Source organism: Chlamydotis macqueenii, chromosome 27 (assembly GCF_036417535.1).
Source record: "Chlamydotis macqueenii isolate bChlMac1 chromosome 27, bChlMac1.mat, whole genome shotgun sequence".
Lineage (NCBI taxonomy): Eukaryota > Metazoa > Chordata > Aves > Otidiformes > Otididae > Chlamydotis > Chlamydotis macqueenii.
The window spans coordinates 2,149,311-2,171,712 of NC_141582.1; the positions used below are offsets into that span (position 1 = coordinate 2,149,311).

General features: G+C 55.4%; 1 protein-coding gene across 6 annotated transcripts in view; it reads left to right on the forward strand.

The window, feature by feature from the left end:
* PEBP4 (phosphatidylethanolamine binding protein 4) overlaps window positions 1–22,402 on the forward strand; it is a 73,118-nt gene that overhangs the window by 30,852 nt on the left and 19,864 nt on the right. For all 6 annotated transcript variants that reach the window (XM_086767800.1, XM_086767797.1, XM_086767798.1 and 3 more), the window contains one exon: window positions 6,241–6,339. In XM_086767800.1, coding sequence (XP_086623926.1) covers window positions 6,241–6,339 — 99 coding nt within the window. The remainder of the gene's footprint in view (window positions 1–6,240; window positions 6,340–22,402) is intronic.

Sequence of the window (22,402 nt, forward strand, 5' to 3'; positions counted from 1 at the left end):
CCTATCCCAGCATCCCTCCCTCCCCATGTGGTCATCCCTCTGACCCCATCCCAGCATCCCTTCATCCCTATCCAAGCATCTTTCCGTTCCAGGATCCCTCCGACCCCATCTCAGCATCCCTTTATCCCTATCCAAGCATCCCCCCATCCCCATCCCAACATCTCTCTGTCCCCATCCCAGCATCTCTCTATCCCCATCCTAGCATCCCTCCGTCCCCATCCCATCCCTCTGTCTCCATACCTTCAGCCCTCTGTCCCCATCCCCGCATCCCTCCATCCCCATCCCAGCATTCCCCCATCCCGATGTGATCTCAGTATCTCTCCACCCCCACCCCAGCATCCATCCACCCCCATCTGATCATCCCTCCATCCCAGCATCCCTCCATCCCCCTCCAGCCTCGCCCGCCGCAGCCCCACTTCCCCAGATAATGAGAGCGAGTTTAAAAAACTTAAAGCCTCTTCCTGCGCTCCGGTGACTGACACAAATGGAGTTCATATTTAATCATCTGTTAACTCGTTGTCTATTATAGCTCTTTAATAGCACCAGAGATATTCTTAATGAAGCATGATTTAAGGTATTTACAGCTCTAGGACCGACAGACATCACTCACGGTGTGCAGGTAATGAGGCGTAAAACAGCTCTGGAAACCAGAAAAATGGGAGAGAGAGAGCGGGGAAGGAGAGAAAGCAGGCGAGGAGTTAGGAGCTGAATTGTTCCAGGGTTTGTTTTAAAATGTTTAGGCATTTAAAGTCATTTCAGCTTTCCCGAGGTGTCTGGTAGCACGGAGTTCAGCAATTCCCAGTGCTGGTAACCCCTGCCTTGCTGGGGAGGGGTCCACCCCGCCACACTCCCAGTGGGTGGGAAAACCCTGCGAGGGTCCCCGAGGGGGCACGGCCATGCCCCAGAGCAAAGCCTGGAATTTTTGGGGTGCCTTTGTCCCCACGGGTGCTGTTTGCTTTGCCCACCCGGTGGCACGGCCGCTGTGACCCCTTTGCTCATGGTGAGGACATGATGACCCTTCCCCTTGCTCATTTGCAAATGTCATCTTGTGCAATCCTTTTTTTTTTTTCCCCTAGAAAATTTAAAAAAAAAAAAAAAAAGAAAAAAAAAGCCCACCCAAACCCAAGCCAAGATTTGGGAAATAATTTGTGACGGAGGTGCCATTTTGCATCAAAATATTTTGTAGAAAATGTCAAATGTCACCAATCCATGTGTCCCCCCGTGTGATAGTAATTGGGCTGGAAGGCTGCGCTCTGCCACCGCGGCCGCTCGCCGCCGCCTCCTCCTCCTCCTCCTCCTCGCCGACCGCTCGGGAAATGTGTCGCATCCCCCGAGTTCATCCCGGCTCTCCCGCCCGCGGAGCGGGCAGCGCTGCCGGCCTTGGCGTCCCCAGCCCCGGGGACGAGTGCGCGGTGCCTCGTTAGCTAACGACGAAGCCCTGCAGCCCAAATGGCGATAAATAGCTACTGGGAAAGTTGCAGGGGGATGGAGGGACAGCGCGGTGGCTGGGTGAGGGGGTTCTTGGGGCGTTAATTCCCTTTTTGTCATTTTTTGGGGGATTTCTCTTCTGGTTGGAAGGTGGGCAGTGGTGGGGCAGAAATGTGCCACCCCGTTGCCCTGATGTCTGGTGTCTGGCAGTGATGATGATGATGATGATGATGATGATGATGATGATGATGATGATGATGGACCCCAATTTTGGGGAAACCCAGCGTGCGATTGGCCACAGCGTCTCTGAGCACGGAGACACAGCCTGTTGCTCCCCTCCATCCTCGAAATCTCTCCCAGCCACCTCTTGCAAACCCATATTGGCGGCATCCTGGACCCCCCCGGAAGATTTTATCCCGCTTTCCGCTGGGTTATGTTGAGCGTGTAACACACCCATCGTGGTTTTATTGCGAGGAGCCAGTTTGTTCTGCTACGGGGGAAAAAGCTGTTCTCCTTTCGTAGCAGACAAACCATTCCTTAAAGCATCCCAAGACCCGAATCTGGGAACAGACCTTTAACAACCCCGGATTAATCAATTCTTATTAGAACTTTAGGCTGCAAGAATATTTGGCCGGCTTCGCCATGGCGAGAGAGAGGGAAGGGATGATGGAGGGAGAATTGCGGGGCGTTGGAAGTTGATGGGGCCGAGGATGAGCACGGACATGCGGCGGGGGGGAGCTGGCGTTGAGACGGTGCCGCTTGTCCCCTTGGGCAAGTCCTGCGGAGCAGGGTGAGCGCTGCTGACCTATTTCTGCAAGGGGAGAAGAGCGAGGAAGTGGTTTAAAATAAGAAGGTAAAATCCTGCCCTGCTCCGCCGCTTTTTCCCGAAGCCACGAGAACGGACTCGGCTGCAAGAATTTTTTTTTCCTGCCTCAGCTAGCCGCGGAAGAAGGAGCTAGAATTTCTCGTTGGCGAAGCATCAGCAGCAGAATTGCTAACTACGCGCCCGTTATAGAAACTTTTTTGTACTGGGGACGAGCCAAGAAAAAAGCCCAGATTGACTCCGAGCTCTCAGCTGGTGCTCACGGCGCTTCCGCCTCGCGGGAGGAGCCGCGGCACTTCCGCGCGTGCGCCAGGTGGGACGCGGGCCGGAGCCCTCGAGCCGGTGCCCGGGAGAGCTGGGGTGATGATCCCAAGGGAGCTGGGCACCTGTCTGTCCTGGAGCTCCTAGTTCCTGTTCTGCTCCGGCACGTCGCTTTGGGTATATTTAGATTTTTTTTGGTTTGCTGAGGTGCAAGATCCCTTGCTCCGGGCGGATGCGAGTGTGGGATGGATGATGGGGAGAATCCAGGTGGAATTCCAGGTGGAATTTTCCAAATCAACCGAACAGCTCGTACCCTGTGCCGGGTTCAGGGTCTGGCTGGGGCTTTGCCCATCACCTGGCCCTTGTTCGTTATTTTGGGGATGGAATTTCTGAGACGAGTGATGCCAGCGAAGCTGGGCGCCGTCCGCCTTCCCTTCACGGGCGGGATAAAAGTGCATTTTGTGCCATTTTCCTCCGTGCCCCACAGCAGGGACGCCAGTGGAAAGGGGCTTTGCTCCAGCTCCATCCCCAGCAGGGCAGAGCCCCGCGGCCGCCCCGGCGCTGCCGAAAATGCCCGGGGCGCAGCATGTGTGCCGCTTCCATGTGTGCCGGTTTCCAAGGAAACCGCTCGCTCTACATGTGTGTCGCTTAACACCCTATTTGCTTTCATTTGGATAAGTCTTTAATTCCTGCGCGGCCCCGGCTCCGCGGGATCTATTGAGCCGCGCGCACGCAAATCCCGCTCCTGCCTGCCCGCCTCTGGAAAACTCCCTGCCTGCTCCGAGCAAGTTCCCTAAACCCGTGACTGATGGGAGTAGCTGATGCTTTCCGCGGTGATAACCGGATGTTTCGCTGCCGCTTCCCTTTAGAAAAAATTAACGGGGAAAACGGGACGCGCTGCTGTCATCTGCCGCTTTGGCTCTGGTGCGGGCATCGAAGCGCGGCCGGGCGCCCGCGGACGCGGGGTGCGAGCCCGAGGGAGGAAGGCACCGGCTCCGGCTGTGAAATAATAAATTGCAAGTGCCCCGGTGATGGGAATGGTTGGGGAGCGGGGAAGGGTGACCCCAGCGCGAGCCCGGCGCTGTCGCTGTCGGCGTGATGCTGGTGGGACATGCCAGGCCCCGCCCTGCCGTGCCGAGCGGAAAAGAAGGGTGTCGAGGTGTTGGGGATGCTTGGTTACCCCAAATTTTCATCTGTGGGCATCCCAAAATGGCTTTTTCATCCCTCCTCCACTTCCTCCCTTCTCTCTGCAGAGGCAGCCGCTGCTCGTTCTGCTGCACTGGAGGAATTTTGTGATATAAACCCACTTTCCTCCTTTCCAAAAATCCCCGGGGCTTGGTTCACGCTCGTAAAGCCGAGCAGCTCCCGTGTCACTCCGGGCTGGCTCCCGTCTGGAGCCCTGACAGCAGCTAATGCTGTTAGCCTGTGTCGAGGAGGGATTTCAGCATTAAAAAAAAAAAAAAACCACTAAAATTACCGGCGCTCGGGCGGCTCGCTTGGAAGCAGAGCCGGTGAAAAAAAAATAAATCCACATACCCTGTATTTGGGGTACACAGCAGCGCTTGGGGAGACCGGATAGAGGGTTTGAGTGGTATTTTGGGGTGATTTTGGGGGCCGGTGTGGCCCGGCCGCTGGCACGGGATGCGGCGGCACCTAAGCCGCGGGAGATTAACTGCGGCGGCGGAGAGCTTTGCTATCTTTAGGTGGGAGGTGAGGGATTGTGCCTCTTAGGGTGGCCCCGCAGGTAACGAGGGAGAAAAATCCCTCGGAACCAGTGACCCCGGCTCCCGTCCCGCGGGGGTCTGGCCTCGCCGGCCCCCGGCCGCGCACGCCGACACCTTTCTAGGCCGCAATCTGCACCGAATTGCGGGCCTGCTGTTAACTCCGCTTGCACTCTATTCTCGTGTTTGCTGTTATTTTTTAACACCTCCCCCCCTCCTTTTTTTTTTTTTTTTTTTTTTTTTTTTTTTTTGCATAAAAGCACTATCCTCTCCCCAGAGCCTGCCTGTAGCGAAGGCATGGTCTGTACAACCGCAATTATTTCCAAGAACAGATGGAGCGAGGAGCAGAAAGTCTGTTAATAGTAATAGAAACGCCGCACATTAACCTGGACGGCACACGATGACAGTCCCATGACTACACGTTCTGTTCCCACCAGCTGGGCTCCCGAGCGGAGACGAGAAATTCAGAAACGCCGCGCTGCGGCTCCGCACCCTCCCCAAAGTTAGAGCTCAAATTCCTTCACACTTCCAGCTCTAGGGTTTTTGGGTTGGCGGGCTTCTTCCCTCCCCCTCTTCCTTCCCATTAAATTTCAAGGAATATCGCTGGGTTGTTTTTTTTTTTTTTCCGGGATGCTGCGGGCGATGCAGCCGGATGCAGGAAGGGAGGTTGAGGGCTCTGCCCTGAGGTCCTGAGCTCCGGCCTCGCGCGCCAACACCGTCGCAGCTCCTTTTCCGCGCACACGTCGGCACGGTTGGTGCAAACCCTGCCACGACGCCAAAACCTTGAGCCAGGCTGGGATTAACGCAACGCGGGGCAGCGACCCTCTCACTGGCCGCGCTCCCAAGCAGGGCGGTGGGGTGAGCTTGGGATTTGGGTTACCAACTCTTTGCTAAATGGGTTGTAATCCATGTTTTCTGGTTCAACCGGTTCTTTTTCCTATGGCGTTGGCTTCGTGGAGGGCTGGAAGGGGAAGGGGGTGTCCAGGCACGGCAACACCCTGCAGCCTGCATCCTCCATCTGCCCAAACCAGAGCAGAAATCGAGCCAAAAAAAAGGTTGTCTCTGCCCCAACAATCCCAAAAATGCAAATTCCCACCCGGTTTCACAAGCGATCAAGGGATTTAGGCACAGAACTCGGGCGAATTTCGCTGGGAACCACATGGCGAAACCCCCCAGCCCGTTTCCGAAACTGAATCCCCAGGGCACGCCGGAGCGGTGCGGTGGCAACCGCTGGCGAGCTGACAGCTGCACCTGGAGGTTTTGTTAGGATGTAGATCCCTTAATCTGGGCGCTTGCGGGATAATCTGCTGCCTGAGGTCCTGCCAAATCCCCCGGGATCAGCAGGTTCGCCAGCCAGAGGTCACTTCAAACCGAAATATCCACCTTGGTGGCACCCTTGGGTGCTGGACACCCTGGGAGGGGTCCTGGAGGGGATGCTGGAAGGCCGACCCGGCATTGTCCGTTGCCCAAACCCCCGGCTGCGCGGCGAGGAGACGGCTTTGCCTTCTCACCGCTTCCCTGGCGCGTCTTTTCGGTTAGTCCGGGCTCACTTAGGCACAGCTTAGCCCCCCGCAGCCACCCCGGCAGAGGCTGGGGGGTCCATCCTGTCCCCAGCTGCCACCCTGGGGCTGGAGCTGGGTTTAAATCCCTGCCCCAGAATATCCCATCCCCCTCTCCCAGGGACTGCGACCCTTTGCAGAACATCCCCTATGCCACCATAGGAGGCGGTCAGGGAAAGGCTGGGAATTCTCTTTGGTGCCTTTTATTTGGAGGGAGTAGAAAAACCCTCGTTCTTCCTCGCTTCGGTGGGATTTAGATGGCGAGGAGTAAATCGTCCCGGCTCGGTGCTCGCCTTCTCCGCGCATTTTGCGTGAACGCAACCGTCAAGGCACGCGTGCATGGGAACGTGTGAAAAAAAAAAAAAAATTAAAATTTTGAGGGATGGTAAAGTTCATGGGGGGAGTCCCACGCACCGTGCCCATCGCGCTCTCCTCTCCTCTCTTGCAGAGCAAGACGTACGTGCTGGTGCTGGTGGACCCCGACGCTCCCAGTAGAGCCAACCCCAAGAACCGTTACTGGAGGCACTGGCTGGTTGCCGACATCCCAGTGAGTCCCCACCGCGCGGGGTCCGCGTGTCGGGCGCCGGCAGCTCGGGGTGCGTCAGGCGTTCCCGCCCCGGAGGGTTGGGTTCCCGCGGGATGCGCGGAGCAGCATCTGGGTGAAATCCCGAAGGATGAGCGTTCCAGAGGGAGATGTAACTGGTGCTCGGTGTGTAGGTAGGGGCGTGCTTCCTCAGGCTATATCGAGCGAGGCTGGGCCAAAAATATTGCTGCTTTTTTTTTTTTTTTTCCCTTCTTCTGCTAAGAAAATGCTAAAAAAACCCACTTTGAAAACTCCCCACGGCCAGTTTTCTCTGCAGAGACAACCATTTTCAAACCTCTCTTGCTGCCTTTTTTTTTTTTTTTTTTGTTAAAAAAGCAATTTTGGTGAAAAACTCAACGGTGCCGCATTTTCCTTTTTTTTTTTTTTTTGTGTGTGTGTGTGTGAGAGAGAACATTTCCAGCATGGGGAAGGAAACAGGGGGAAAATGGGTTTGGGTTGAATTCCTGAATTCCCGGTGCTTCCCAGCTCCGTGGCCGTGGGACAGACAGGCATCGCTCCCCACCCAGCCTGGCCTTAGCACTGGTTTGCTTCCAGAAAGATTTTGGCAAACCAGTTTCTTCCTCTCCCTCTCGCTTTTATCTTCTAAAGGATTAGGTGTTTCAGCCCTGAATCAATCTAACTAATAATCTTAGTACTAAAGTCTAATTAAGATATCAATTAATTTGCAGCGTGCATTTAACAAGAAATATCTCGTCGTTCTCTGCTATTATTCCCTGAAATTACTGCTAAGGGCTTTTTGTACAGATACCTTAATTAGACTTTTTATTGTTAATGGGAATATTGAGCAAATTAAAATTGGATATTAATACTTTGCCTGAATTTCATAATTGGCTGAAAAATATAAAGCGTTCGGAATAATTGCAGAGATTTGTGTACTGGGCTTTTTTTTTTTTTAAATCCTTCACAGAAACCCTTCTGCATTTCTAACAACAGGGTCCTGAAAGTCTCTCATTAATTTTAATATTTACTAAACGCAAAGAAGCCCAAGCTCTTGTTTTCCTTTCCGTACACAGATCCTTCTGACGCATAAGCTATTGCTGATTATTGTGTTTTTCTTTTTTTTCTCTTTTTCTTTTTGGGTATAAGATCATTTAAGGAAGGGAGGGAAACGCGGGGTTAAAACCAGTGTGGAAAGTGGATTTTTTTTCCCCTGGAATTTGGGCGATTCGGTTTGTGGTATATGACGTCAGAAAGCTTTTTGCTGGGAGGGGGAAAAAGGAGATTTTGGGGAAAAAGGGCTTTCCTATCTCTGCCAGGGATGGGCTGACCCGAACGTCAATTATTCCTTAAGATTTCTCATCATGAGATTAAAAAAAAAAAAAAAGATATATATATATATATATATGAGCAGGGAGTTGGACTCCATGATCCTTATATGGCCCTTTGAACTTGATTCTGTGATATTTTCTATATAAAAATATGTATATTGATAGGATATATTACATTAAAAATACATATATAATGGTATTTTTTATATCTCCCATATATATATATATATATATAGCGTGTGTGTGTATATCTCTCTCCATCACTCTACAAGACACCGCCAAAGCCAGCGCCATCCTCGCAGGGCACCGGGATGCAATTCCCTCACCCCAGCCCCGCGGTCGCTCTGCAGCACCGGGGGTCCCAGCATCCCCCCATCACCGGCGCTCGCCCAAAGCTCCAGCCCCACACCGCTTCTCCCCAGGGCCGGGACACGCGGCGCCTCGTGGAAACGCCGATCGTTGAGGAGTGTGTGGAAGTCTTGGCTTTGAGGAGCTTCAGCTGACAGGCTGATTTGTAGGCTGGCTCCAAAATATCCGTGTAGGATTTACACAACACCTTCTGTTGCTTTGGTGTGGAGAAGGGCGCTCGAGCGCCTTTTTTTGGGAGGGATGGGGTGGCCGGCGAAGTGGCTTAGGGTGCCGCATCACCCCGGCGTCGCCCGGGCTTTGCCGTCCACCGGCTCTGGCAGTGCTCCGTGCCATCGCGCGTGGCCTTGGCGTGCCACCAAACTTGGGATTCGGCTCTTGATTTCCTCGCCCGTTGGGTTTCGGGGTGGAGCATCCCATCCCCGGCGCTGCCGCCCGCCGTTCCTCGTCAGCCGCCGCTCCGCCGATTGTCAGACGCTCCCGTTCAAAATAATTTAAATAAAAATGTTGCTACAAAGTGGAATAATATCTTTTGATGAATGTTTTTAAAGCCCTTTAGGTTTTCATGGTAATTTGCAGTGTAAAATTATTTAGAGATAAGAGCCAAATTAGCTCTTATAGGCGGAGGTCGATATGTCCCGTTATCCATGCAAGCAGTGTTTAAATATAATCAGCCTTTACTCTAATGCAGCATAATTGTTCATTTGAAATAGCTTTTTTTTTTTTTTTTTTTTACTCCATTCAATGAGTCATTAAAATATTCAAAGGATAATGCAGTGAATTGGAAATGAATTGATCACATCATCCTGTACATACTGTAGAGCATCAGGTAACCAGGCAGAGTCGGAACCGGTTTACGGAGAAATCCAGTAAACAAGGCTTTCCGTTTGGTATTCAGAAAAAGAAGGGAGAAAATGCTGCCCTTCAACGGAAAGCTTCCCGTCTTTATTCCCCCTCCTTGGGGAGGAGGAAGGAGGAGGGAGAGAGCAGGCAAATTTGTACTCCGCTAAAGCTTCGCTGCTTTAACTTTATTTTTATCAAAATATGTTTGTAACAGAAAGTCGTTATGGAAACCAGTTCTGCCAGCCGGGGAGAAATCCTGCGCCAGGCTGGAGCGGAGCGGGACGCACCGGGAGACGCCGGCGCTTGGCACGGCTCAGCATCGCTCCGCCGACCCCTTCCCCGGGCAGGCAGGGGAAACTGAGGCACGGCGCTGGTCGGGGAGCGGTCCGGGGTGAGATAGGGGTACGATATCAGCGCAGAGTTGGGAGGAGAGGCGTTCCCACCCCATCACCCATGGCGATCGGTGGTTTTTCTCCCCACTGCGGGTGCACCGGCTTCCGGCCATCCTCACCCGCCGTGCCCGCTCCCACCGTTGCGTTTCTCAGGGCGTTTTCTCCCCCTGAAATACAGGCCCTGGGTTCCAAGTGTCACCATAGAAACAGGTGCTATCTTAAGCGAACAAGGGCTTTATTAACCTTAAAAGTTATGGGGGTTTTGCGCGATTAAAGGTTGGGGAGGGCGCTGCTCGCCCGTGCACGTGGCCCCAGCGAACGTCCCCGTCCCCATCCCAAAGGGACCCTGGCGCGCATCCCCTCAAGGAAACTTTTCCCCGTCGCACGCGGTGTGAGGGGCAAGCTCATCCGAAATGCTTGGGTTTGTTAAAAAAGAACGGCGAGCAGAGGTTAACTGCTGGCTGCTGTTATTCCCGCTCCGTGGCGGCCGGGCGAAGTGCCGTATGGACGTGCCAGGGATGCTTTTGCAGAGCGCTTGCGGTCCAGGCACGTTCAGCATCCCAGCAGTGCCAGCCAGGAGGAAAATCTCGTAGGGAACGCTTTTTAGTGGGTTAAGTGATGCTAGCGGGGACTGAAATCAGTTTTTGGGTATCCCGTGGGTGGGAGGGATCCCTGTTTTGGGGAGATGCTGGAGTGCTGGCACAGATTTCCCCACCTCATCCTGTCACCGTCCAGCACCCGCCATCCCCGAGCCGCTGGCTGGCTCCACGACGCCGTGGGATCTGCTGCGTCACGGGGGATAACGGGGCAGGAGTGGTCGTAGCCTTTATTAATAAAAGGAAAAAAAAACTAAGGAAAAACAAAATAAGCATAAGATGTTGCTGCTTGGGTGTAGTTTTCTTTGCACTTCGAGCATCTTTGATCCCCCGTAGGCATATGGCAGGGTCGGGTCCTCCCGAAACGCCGGCGGGAGCCTCAGCGTTGCCGCGACCCTGACGGGGTTTGTGCTGAGCGGGTTTCTGTGAGCGGCATCCCGAGCTGATCGTCGACCGCTGTTATTCGCGCCCCGCAAACCGATGGGGGTCAATTGCTGTTGCCGTCAGGCTCTCTGCAAATATCCTAGGAAAAAGGGCTTTATGGCTCATTGTTTTAAAATAAAAGTTCAGAAACAATGTGTAGAAATTGGAAATCAAATGTATTTTCAAGAGCAAGCTGTTTATGTTACTTTTAAACATGGCCAACAGCATTGGGATGGGTGAGCGAGCGCCTGAAACGATGCTGGCCCAGGGCCTGCGATGCCGGAGCAACGCGAGAGCCCTAACTCCCTGCTGCGGGAAAACCACCACCGATGAGCGGCTGGGCCGAACTGGGGCGAAACGGAGCAGCTGGGCTGGGGAAGCTGGCAGGCAGCATCAGGGCAAAGCACTGCCTGCCCTGGGCTGCAGCCGGACCCCTGTGCCTGTTCGCACAAGTGGGTATCTTTGCACGAGGACATGTATGTATCTTCGCACAAGCGCGCGTCTTTGCATAAGCCCACGTGTTCGCACAAGGCCGTCGCACGCCCCTGGGTTGGCCGCGGCACTGCGCCTCCTCGCAGCCTGGAGAAAACCCTCCCCGCGTTCCTTTTTCCGACAGCATGACTCCCGGCAAACTGCGATGCCCGCTCCGCCGCCGGGGTTTGGGCCAGGAGCCGCCCAACTCACCCTTGCGCTGCCCTTTGCCCCCGTGGTGCATCCATCCTGGGATGCTCCATCCCTTCGCTTGCTCTTCCTGGGGGAAATTCCATCTGGAAAGTGTGTAAGAGCGTTAAACCGGCTGCTGCATCCCTGCAAATCCTGGTTTTCTCCTCATGAGCTGCTGCTGGGGCTGGTGCAGCAGGGACAGGGCTCCGTCAGCGGGACGGAGCACGCCTTGGCTTGCTGCCACCCATTTTAAGGCCACACCAAGGTCCCGTGCACTTGCGCCTGGCTCAGCCCCCGGCAACGTGGCACCTTCCTCTTCCTCTGGTTTTGGGTTTATTCGGGATGGTTTGGTGCACGACGCGCGGTTTGTCGCAGCGCCGGGGCTGTCCCGTGCATCGGTCCCTCTGCCTGCGTCGCCGCAGCGGCTACCGTCGTTATGCAGATGGGAATTAAGGTGTTGTGTTGTTTTTTTTTCTCAATGCTTCTATTTCATTTAACATGCAAAGGCTAATAATTTGTCACAATTCAATAAAGCGGAGGTTACCAACACTCTGGCTGCTGTTTATTTAAACGATGGTTTGTTAATTAGCTCCTCTTAACCAGGAGAGAATAAATCAGATAAAACCTACCAAAACGGAACGGAGGTATCTGGCAAATTAATTTTATTTTCCAGCTCAGATGCTCCTGGCAGCCGGGCACTCGCTGGCTGCCGGCTCCATCCCGAGGCCGCGGTGTGGATATCGGCATGCGGAGACGCGTCGCGGCACTGCTCAGCCCGGGCTGATGCTCTACCTCCTCGTTACTATGGGTCCAAAAAGGACTTTTTTGGCTTTTTCCTCTTACTGCTGGGCTCTGTCCGTCCAGCCTCGCCACCACGGCGGCTTGCCCCGTGGCTACCGGGTTTCCCTCCCGTTCCGCTCGCCGCTTAGTTTAGCCTAAAACAGCTGGAAAATAAAAACTCGGCCAAGAATAAAGTTGTGCCGACGCAATTAGGAGTTCGGGGCCAGTTTACCCATCACCGTCAGCCAAAGCCAAGCTCTGGTTTTATTGCGGAGAGCATCCCCGCCACCCTGGGGAGATTTTGTCTCCACGGAGTGCGGCCGGGGACGGGATTTCTTGCAAACTCTTGTCTGCGTCCCCCTGTGAGCATCCGGGGAGCTCGGCGGCGACGGCCGGAGGAAAACGTCGGGCCGGTGCGCTCGCCGGGTCTACCTTGCGGAAGAGATGCTAATCGATGATTAATCGGGCATGTGTGGCTGTGTGGGAGCGATTTGTGTTGGAGGAGGGAACTCCTACAGCACCCCGGTCATGAATCATTTGAAAGGCAAATTTGTGCAGTTACCAAGGGAACGGAAGAAAGGAAGGGACTTCCCTTTGCCGAAATGACTCGCGCTCTGATGCGGCGGAGAAAATCGCTCCAAAAAAAAAAAATAAAGGGAGAAAAAAAAAAAAAAAAGAGTCAAAGCTGTGACTAAGCAGCAGAAGTTATGTAAAGCGCTCGCTGGGAAGTGCAGGGGAGGGACAGCACATCCTGCCGCTGCCCACGGCGGTGGCGGGGGGCGGCTGCCGGCCCCCTTCTCGCCTCCCCAGGGAGCGGGGGCGAAGCTGCGCCGGCTGGCCTGCTCCTCGCCTCTCGGCCTTGCTCGTACAGGTGCGGAATAAAGGCTGGGTATCCTGCTCTGGGGTCCTCGCTGGAGCGGGGTATCCCCACACCACCCTGCGTCCCCCACCTCTGCATCACCCTCTGTCGCAGTCCCACCGGCACAACGTCCGAGCTCCGGTTTTGGGGTGATCTAGGAGATGCTGTGCCCTTCGGCATCGCCGTCAGGCTGAGTGGGCACAGGGAGCCGGGCTGTTTCCATAGGGAGTGGGAGGATGCGGGAAAGGATGCTGCAAATTTCAGTGGGGCTCATGGTGATGCTCTCGGCGGCGGCCGATTTGGTACATCTCTGCCCCGGCACAGGGCTGGGGGTGGGATCCTCTGCTCCGCTCCCAGTGGGAAGCTTGGGCAAAGGCCAGCTGCTCGGTTTGGGGCTTGGCATCCACGTGGGATGGTGCTCTCCCGAATTTAGGGATGCTCATCCACAGGGCGTAAAAGCAGGCGTGCGGCAGAGGCACCAACCTGTGGCGAGGGGACGTGCGAGGTGCAAAAGTGTGCCTAAAAAACTGGGAAATCTGGTTTCCCTCTGAAAACGTGACCCCTCCGGGGCTGTACAAGACCCCGGGGGCCGCAGCAGCGAGATCCATGGCGGCATCCCGGCTCAGCCCCAGCTGTGCTTTGGGAAAGATGCTTGGGATCTTTCCAGCTTCCGCCTGGGAGCCCCCGAGCCCGCCGGGGAGCCGCGATATCTCCCGAAAAGGGAATGCAGAGGCAGCTGCGCGGTGAAGGAAAACCCTCTCCCTGCCCTCCCCTGGTGCCACAGACAACCGGTGTCTGAGCGATTAGTCACCGCGCTCGCGCCGAGGCTTCCCTCCTCCACAGCGGAGCCTGTCCCCCCACACAGGCAAGCCAGCTGAATGCTTAATTGGAGTTCCTCACACCTACCGGGGTGTAGCCTTAAACGAAGTGACAGCGCGATCAAAGCGCTGGAGTCAGACCCCAGGAGCTGCAGGTTGCTATGGAGTTGCTGGCTTCTGATTTTAAAAGAAAGGGGAAAAAAAAAAAAAATATATATATATATATGCAGCAATCCCAATGCTAAAGCTGCCGGCGGAGCAGCGCGGTCGGGGCGGGGAGGCTGCGGGGCTGGCCCTTCGTGGGGTCTGCTCCTTGATGGGGATGCTCGGCCCCAAAGATTTGCTTTCTGCCCCGTAAAGCTGGCAGCGGAGCCGAAGGAGATTTCACAGAGGCTAAGAAACCCGTAAGGTCCTGCGTCCCGTGTGTGGGAAAGTGTAGGAAAGCTCATCCCTGCATCCCGTGCACGGAGCAGGGATGGGAACGTGGCAGGGAGCATCCCGCGGGATCCAGCCGTGCCTTTCGCTCCCTGATGACTTTTGGAACCGTCTTGGAAAGTCACCAGTGGAGGTGTCCCCGGGGTGGGGGGGCTGTCCCCGCGCCGGCTGCTGCGGCTGGGCTAGCTCGCCTGGAGGTGGCAGGGCTGGAGTTTGACCAAGGGATTCATTTTTTTCTGTCTGACATTTACGGTGAGGATGTTTAAGCCCGGCTTCTTGTCCTGGTGAGGCTACGCTCCGCGGTCTGCTCTGATCGAGCTGGGGATGGTGCAGCATCGGGACCCTCTGTAGATGGGGATGCCTGTGTCCCCCCACCCAGCACCACCCCCCACCACCTCCCGAAGATGCTCAGGCTCAACTTTCGGAGGCAGGGAGTGGTACCAGGACCCGAGCCCCCATCTGCCCATCGCCTGGGGGAGCCGGGAGGTTGGCATTTGCTCACGAGAGGGAAATTGCAGCTCCGTTCCTGTCAGAAACAAATTTTCTTCCCCAAAACAGAGGCGCTGTGCAGGAGGGAAACAGGATATCATTTGTGGTTTCGTGAAAAAGTTGTTTTTTTTTTTTTTTGTTCTTGTCGCTTTGGGTTCTATTTAAAATTTGGGTATTCTGAGATGGAAAGTTATTTCAAAAAGGGAAAGACACGTCAAGTTCCAGAAAATGGCAAAATGCTCAGTGCTGGCTTTTTTTTTTTTTTTTTTTTTGGAAACACAGTTTTTTTCCCTAATCCCCCTGGATCAGTGCTGTGGCTGGTGCGGAATCCGACCCCATCCCGCTCCATCCTGCCCTCGCTTTGGTGCTGCGCGAAGGAGCATCCTCACTACCAAAATGCCATTTTTTCACCCAATCTCTCCTCTGGACAGTGGCATGCGTGCACCCAGGGGATTTGGGACCCGCGACTGCCTCAAGCCCGACCCCAGAGATCCAGGCGTGGGCAGGGACAATCGTTGAAGCCCCATCGGTCCCCTCTGGCACCGCTGCCGTGGCGAAGGGGCCCTTCATCAACACGGGGGGCTACCGAGGGGCTTCAAAAGCTCGTCTCAGCACCGGGGCTTTTTGGTTCTTGCCGATTAATTAGTGCCTTGTAAACGACTCGGAAAGGAGGCGGCCGGCAAACGCGAGAGCAATTAAATCTGTGGCGCCCGCGCCCCTCTGACCCCTCTCTTCGAGGCATCGATCGCGCTCTCGGGAAGCGATGGGGTGGCATGAGCTGGGATTGCATCCCCCTCTTGGCACTGGGAAAAAAAAAGGCTTTTCCCAGGCTGAGATCTGCTTCTGCCTCTCTGGGCAGGCGCAGCTGGCCAGTTTGCCTCTCCCTTGCAAAACGCGACGGTTTTGTTCCCCGCTGTTTTCCAAACGAGGGCCGGAACAAGGTAGGAGAGCGAGGAAAACCCTCCGCTGGCTTCCCTTGATGAACAGAGCTAATTTCTCTCTTAATGGTTAGCGACGGAGCTGAATGTGAGGCTTTCCTCCTGCACAGCAAACCCGCTCCCACACACAGACAAATAGGCTGAATATTTAATTGGAATTCCTCACACCTACAGGGTAAAGCCTTGTCAGTAGAAATACAGCCCATCGCCAGCTGGCATCCCCGCATGCCACCCACCTCAGCTCTTAAAAAGAAATCCCTCCCCGTCCTCCCCCTTTCGCCGTACACCCCCGGGCCGGGGGAGGATGCTGCCCTCCCGACACTGCCCCTCGCTCCCTTTTGGGGACCGGGATGCTTCCGGAGGGTGTCCCGACAGCCGTCGTGCCGGAGGGAGATGCCCGTTGGCCGTCCATCACCTACCGTGCCGTAGAGGCGCAACCCTCACCGGAGCAAGCCCCCCGCGGTTGGTGGGGACCCCGCCGTGGTCCCAAGGCTGGTGGCAGGGGACCCATGGCAGCAGAGGGCACTGCCAGTCCGTCCGCCCGCACCTCGCCTTGCCGGTGCCCATGAGGAAAGGCCGGGCCAAGGGTTGCCCAACGCGCCGGGAGGGCGGGCAGCGTGCCCGGGGCGGTTGCTGGCAGTGCGGCGTGCAAGCCCACAGAGAGCAAGGCCACCGTGCCCTCTCCTAAAAATGACTGTCCCTCCGTTCCTGTGCTGTCCTGGCCGGCGTGGGACGTAACTCCGCCGCAGAGGGGATGGGGACGCGGGAGCTGAAGCCCTGCCTGCAAGGTGTCCCCGCCGTGGCCTGGAGCTCCCCGATTTGGGTTTTCCAGGGATGGCTGGAGCTGGCGGCTGCTGTGGGACGAGGCGCCCGCACACCAGCCAGAGCCCGGGTGCGACGGCAGGGCACGGCACAGCTCAAACCCTAACAGGGTGGTCAGACCCTTGCCTTTTTTTCTGGAAAGAGAAGGGATGGGGCTGCGTGTTCCCAGCCGGAGCCTGCAGTCGCTGGACGTGAGAGCAGGGCAGAGCCAGGCACTGGGATGCTTGCGAGGGAGATGCTCCATTCCATTTCGGGATGCTTCTGCCTGCCTGTCCCGACTCGGGGATCGCTGGATCAGCCATGGGGATGATGGCAGCCGCCGTTAATGCTTCTGCCTCCTCCTGCCCCTGCCCCTTCTCACCTCTGCCAGGGTCCTGGGGCACAAAAAGGGCTGGGTCCAGAGAATCCCTAGGGAGGGGGCCGCCGGGCTCGGACCCAGGCAAAAGGGCTCTTCCCAGGGATGCAAAGCCTCCAGTGCCCACGGAGGAGGAGGAGGAGGAAGAGGAGGAGGGCAGTGGGTCGTGACCCCCAGCAGCTGTATTTCCCCTTGCCCCTCCAACACCTCCTTTGGCTTCTGACCCAATCTTTTCCCATCCCCTCTCTCTCCCTTTTTTGCTCATTCTCCCTCGCTCCTTCTCCTCGTACCTCTCTCATCCCAGGTTTCAAAGACAACCCCCCCCCATCCCCTGCAGGGACCTGCCACCATCTGCGGTTTTCTTTCCTTTTCTTGTTTTTTTTTTCTTTTTCTTTTTCTTTTTTTTTTAAGTTTCCCCCTGTCTTTGTCTTAACGAGCCAGGTTAAATATTCTGTAATCAGTGTAATAATACACCTGGACTCGTTCGCGAGATATCTGCCTTTTGTACTGCGACAGGACATTAATAGTAATTATTCTGCTTTGTAATTGGAGCTTTAAATACTAATTCAAACAGCCAGAGGAAAACCAATTAGTGCTAATTTATCTCTATGTGTTTTGGAGAGCCTGTGTCTGTCATACTGTGAAGAAATAGGTTGGTAATTAGTACAGTTGGGTGGTAGATAGAAGTAATTATCAGATTCTTTCATGTTCTTTAAAGGAAAAAAAAAAAATCTAAAGGCTGCGTGACTCTTCTTTGCCAAAGAAGTTTGCGCCTCGAAGGAAGTCAGCGCGTGGTCCCAGCCGGCTCCGGGCTCCTTGCTCTGCACGAGGGTCCTGGCCAGGTCTGGTGACACCTTGTGCCCCACCAAGCGATGGCCCATCCCGGCGCCAGGACACCTCGGGCACGGCTGGAGCATCCACAGCCTCGCCCGCTGGGTTGAGCTGGGGCAGGGGCGGCGGGGTGTCCTCGGAGGCAGCGAGCGGGACCGGCACGGTGGGAACGCCGGTGACAAAGGCGTCAATAGGGAGAAGCGTGCCATGACTTTGTGTACGGCCAGAGGAAGGCTCCCCCTCAGCCCGGGCGTGATTGAACCCCACACCGCATGCTTGAGCCGTACCCAGCTTGGCTGAGCCGTGCCACCTGTGTTTGAGCCGTAGCCAACGTGTTTGAGCCAAGAGCTGTGCGTTCGAATCCTACCCTGTGCCTTTGGGCCGTACCGAGGTGCGTCAATCCTACCCTCCGGATTTGAGCCCTACCCGATGTGTATGAATCCCACCCGATGGACTGGAGTTGCATCCTATGCGTTTGAGCCATACTCTATTGCCTTCACAAGAAGGACATGGACCAGTTGGAGAGGGTCCAGAGGAGGCCATGCAGATGATGAGAGGGCTGGAGCCCCTCTGCTGTGAGGACAGGCTGGGAGAGCTGGGGCTGCTCAGCCTGGAGAAGAGGAGGCTCCGGGGAGAGCTGAGAGCGGCTTCCAGTGCCCAAAGTGGGCTGCAGGAAAAGTGGGGAGAGACTCTTCAGCAGGGCCTGGGGTGACAGGACGAAGGGTAATGGTTTTAAAACAGAGGGAGGTAGATTCAGATTGGATATTAGGAAAAAATTGTTTACGCTGAGGGTGGTGGAGCACTGGCCCAGGTTGCCCAGAGAGGCGGTGGAAGCCCCATCCCTGGAAACATTCCAGGCCAGGTTGGCCGGGGCTCTGAGCAACCTGATCTGGTTGGAGATGTCCCTGCTCCTTGCAGGGGGGTTGGACTGGGTGGGCTTTGAAGGTCCCTTCCAACCAAACCATTCTGGGATTCTATGATTCTATATCCTGTGCCTTTGAGCCATACTTCACACTTTTGAGCCTTATCCTATACTTTTGAGCCCTATCCTACACTTTTGAGCCGTACCTTGTGCATTTTAGCCATACTCTACGCCTTTCAGCCAGACCCTACGTGTTTGAACCCAAACCTATGTGTTCGAATCCTACCCTACGTGTACGAATCCTACCCTATGCGTTTGAAGCGTACCCTATGCATTTGAGCCGTGCCTCACGTTTCTGGGTCCTACCCTACGTATTTGAGCCGTACCCTACGTGTTTGAACCAAAACCTCTGTGTTTGAGCCAGATCCTACGCTTTTCAGCTGCACTTTGTGCATTTTACTTGTACCCTGTGCATTTGGGGGGACATCGGTGGTGGCCAAACGGCTGCTGGCCCCATCATCCCTGTCCCCATCATCTCTGTCCCCACTGTCCCTGTCCCCATCATCTCCTCCTGGCGCCGTTACGTTGCTGCCCAGGAGGAAGCAGCAGGTTCCTCGAGGATGCCGGCCCTGCCACATGCTGCTTTTTAAATTTTTTTTTTAATTTTTTTTCCTTCTTATTGGCTAAGAGAATTAGGTTTTCTGTGCAGGGAGGGTTTGGTTTGTGGTTACTTCGATCTCCCACCCCATGGCACGCTATTTAAAAAAATAAATAATTCATAGAGGAGTTGTTCACCCCACCAGGACGTCAGGCCGAGCCAGACCGGGAGTGCAGCAGGATCTGCAGGAATTCATTAATGGCCCATTCTGGATTTCCTTTTCTCTTTAAAAACCCAGTGGAGTTACCTTGGTAATAATAAAGTGCACGATTCCAGGAGGGAGCAAACAAATTCTTATTCTGATTAAACGGATTTCTCCTCCTCCCTTCCTTACCCTTTTTATTCCTGCCAATTTAAAATTTTTGTTTAGGGAAGAAAAAAAAAATTATAAGCAAATGCTAATGATGGAAAAAAGCACATTTTTTAGAGGGAGGGGAGAAAATGCCATTGGAGGTCTTCTATAGGAAGAGCTGCCGGGGGGCACAATATATCAAAGAAAATATAATACACCCAGGTTAAAGCTAATGATTGCCATATAATTAGACGTGAACCATTGTGCTATAAATGTGTATTCTTCAGCGTGCTGTGATTTTACTGTAAAAGAGAGAGAGCGAGCGAGCACGCGAGAGAAAGAAAGACAGAAAAACACAGAACCCAGCAACATACTATAAAAAGCACTCTGTTGACTTTTCTGCTGTTTAGTATTCCTTGCCCGTACTCCCCCGGGAGTATGTAATTAGTGCTTTATGAAGAGTGCATTTAAAGCAGTTTAATATTCACCTCATTCAGTCTGAAACAATGTGATCACTGCTTAGACAAATCACTGCTCCTTACTGACATCCTCTGTCAGTACATTACCTCTGAAAAGACCTTTCAAGAGGCTGGGATGTTAATTAGTTGTCTATCATGTATAAACAGAGCAGTGAGCAGAAGGGCTGCACCAGGCCAAAGACACACAGGGAAATACTGGAAATACTTTTTTTCCTTTTTTTTTTTTCCCTCCCCCTTTAATGAAAATTTCTGGCTTTCTCATCCCCCGCTCCCCAGTTTGCTGGCGCTTCGCGGAGTTTTGTGTGGCCTGGAGTGGAGCCTGGGTTTCCCAGCTGCTGGGTGCCCTCCTGGGGATGCTGAGCCAGCCCGGCCCCGCGGCTTTCCACCGCCCCGGCTCTGCGGGCGAGGTGCTGCCGGATGCCGGCTGGCCCATGGAGGATCCTCTCCTCCGCTGGGCGCCTGCTGAGCTGCCCTTGGTGTGAGCATCCCAGTCAACATCCCAGCTCCACATCCTAAGCCTGCATCCTGGTCCTTGCATCTCAGCCCTGCATCCCAACCCTTCATCCCAACCCCGCATCCCAAACCTGCATCCCAGCCCTGCATCCTCGTCCTTGCATCCCAATGCTACATCCCAACCCTGCATCCTGGTCCTTGCATCTCAGCCCTGCATCCCAACCCTGCATCCCAGCCCTGCATCCCAACCCTGCATCCCTGTGCTATATCCCACCCTTACGTCCCAGGCCCACATCCAAACCCTGCATCCCAATGCAATATCCCAAATCTGCATCCCAGCCCTCCATCCTAATCCTGCATCCCTGTGCTGTGTCTCAGCCCTGCATCCTGGTCCTTGCATCCCAGTGAGACATCCCGACCCCACAGCCTAACCCTGCATCCTGGCCCTTGCATCCCGGTGCTGTGTCCCATCCCCACATCCCAGCTCTTCATCCCAACCCTGCATCCCAACCCCGCATCCTAACCTTGCATCCTGGTCCTTGCATCCCAGCCCTCCATCCTAATCCTGTATCCCTGTGCTATATCCCAACTCTGCATCCCAGCCCTGCATCCCAACCCCACATCCCGGTGCTACATCCCGTCCCTGTATCCTGGTCCTGCATCCCATCCCTGGGGTGCCCTCCCAAGCAGACAGGGATATGCAGCTGAATTCCCCTCGGCTCCTGAGCCCTGCGTTGCCATTCCCTTTGGAAGTGCGAAGCCGTCATACTTTGCCTGACATGGAAGCACTAATCCTGCCTAACGAACTGGCCGAGCTCGGCAGGACGGGACGGGACAGGGGACCCCCAATCTCCCATGGCAGCACCCCGCCGTGGTTAGGGACACGGGCACGGCGATGCCGCGGGGCTGGGGATTGGACTGGGTGCCTGCCGGTGCGGGAAGGTGCTTTCATCCCGGCGCTGACACCAGTTTAGTGACTGAACACGCTGAACCAGCGCTTCTGCACCTATAAAACGTGGTTACTGACACCCACCCACTTTTCTTGGGAATGAATGGCTGGAAAATACTATCGGAAAAGGAAATATTGCTGTTTAAAATGCAGTTTGGCTCAGCACGGTGGCTTTACCCAGCACGTAGACCCCCTGATTGCACCCCGATGTGGCTTTTTTGCCGTTCACAGAGACTCACTCTATTTTCCGTCTCCGCGCCCCGCAGTCCCGGGTTAAACGTCTGGCGGATGACGGCGGCCGCCTCACCCTGCCTGCCCCCAGCTTTATCTTCTCAGGGAAATCCAGCAGATCGGGGGCATCGCTCGGCCCCCCATCCGGCCGCGCGCCCGCAGGGTGCTCCCCGCGGGTTGTCAGCCCCCAGCCCTCCTTGCCCAGGGGCAGCTTCTCCATCCCGCGCATCCCCGTATCCCGCCGTGTCCCCCGGCACGGCCCCGGTGTCCCCATCCCGCGCCCCCTCGCTGGATGAGGCGGGTGCAAGGTGGGTGCAAGGCACCGTTCCGGGAGCTGGTCCCATCTCCTCAGGCTCGGTGTCTGTGGCGGGGATGGAGGAGCGGGAGCCATGGGAATCCTATTACCGGTCTCCATCTGGCAGCCCCCGTTCGCTCGCCCCGGGCGCTTGCGAGCCAAATCCAGCAAATCCAACACTTCCCGGGGCCTCGCTCCCCCGCGGAGGTGTTTAAGGGTCAGGCGAGGTCCGACGTGGTCCTTTCCCTTTGACAAGGAGTAGACATGGACCGTTGCACACCCTGCTCTTGGTGAAGGCTTGAAACCACAGCTATTTTTGGGTGAGAGCCCCCTGCACCCCGTGGCTGGGCATGCGTCCCTCTGGCACGGTGGGGACACGCCAAGCATCCCCATGGGACGCCATCCCACCTGCCTGGCCACCAAACAGCGGCTTCACCCCCTTCCCGTTGGGATTTTTCCCCATTTCTCTCCCTTTTCCACAAGTTTTCTTCCCCGGCTCTCTTAGTCATGAAGGTGAGGCGCTGACAGAGACAAAGACATCAAAAACAAGAGGTGACGAAACGCCGGGAATAATTAAGTTGCACTGAATCGCTGGGCCCCGGCGGCACCCTGCCAAAGCGCTGAGGAAACTGGAGCACGAAGGAGCTGAGTTATTATTAATAATCACCGGCACCCTCGCGAACAAACAACCTATTTTGCACCTCTCCGTACCAAAGGAGCGGGATGGGAGCAGCCGTAGGGAACCGGGATGGGGTGAGGACCATCGGCACGGGGGACAAGAGCCCTGGGTCTTCTTCCCACCGGTGCACGGTGTTTCACGTCCCGTCGTACGCGGGCACACGCGGGACCGGATCCGTCCCACGGCCGTTGAACACCGGCCGGGCTGGGCCGGCCGCGCCGCAGGTGACC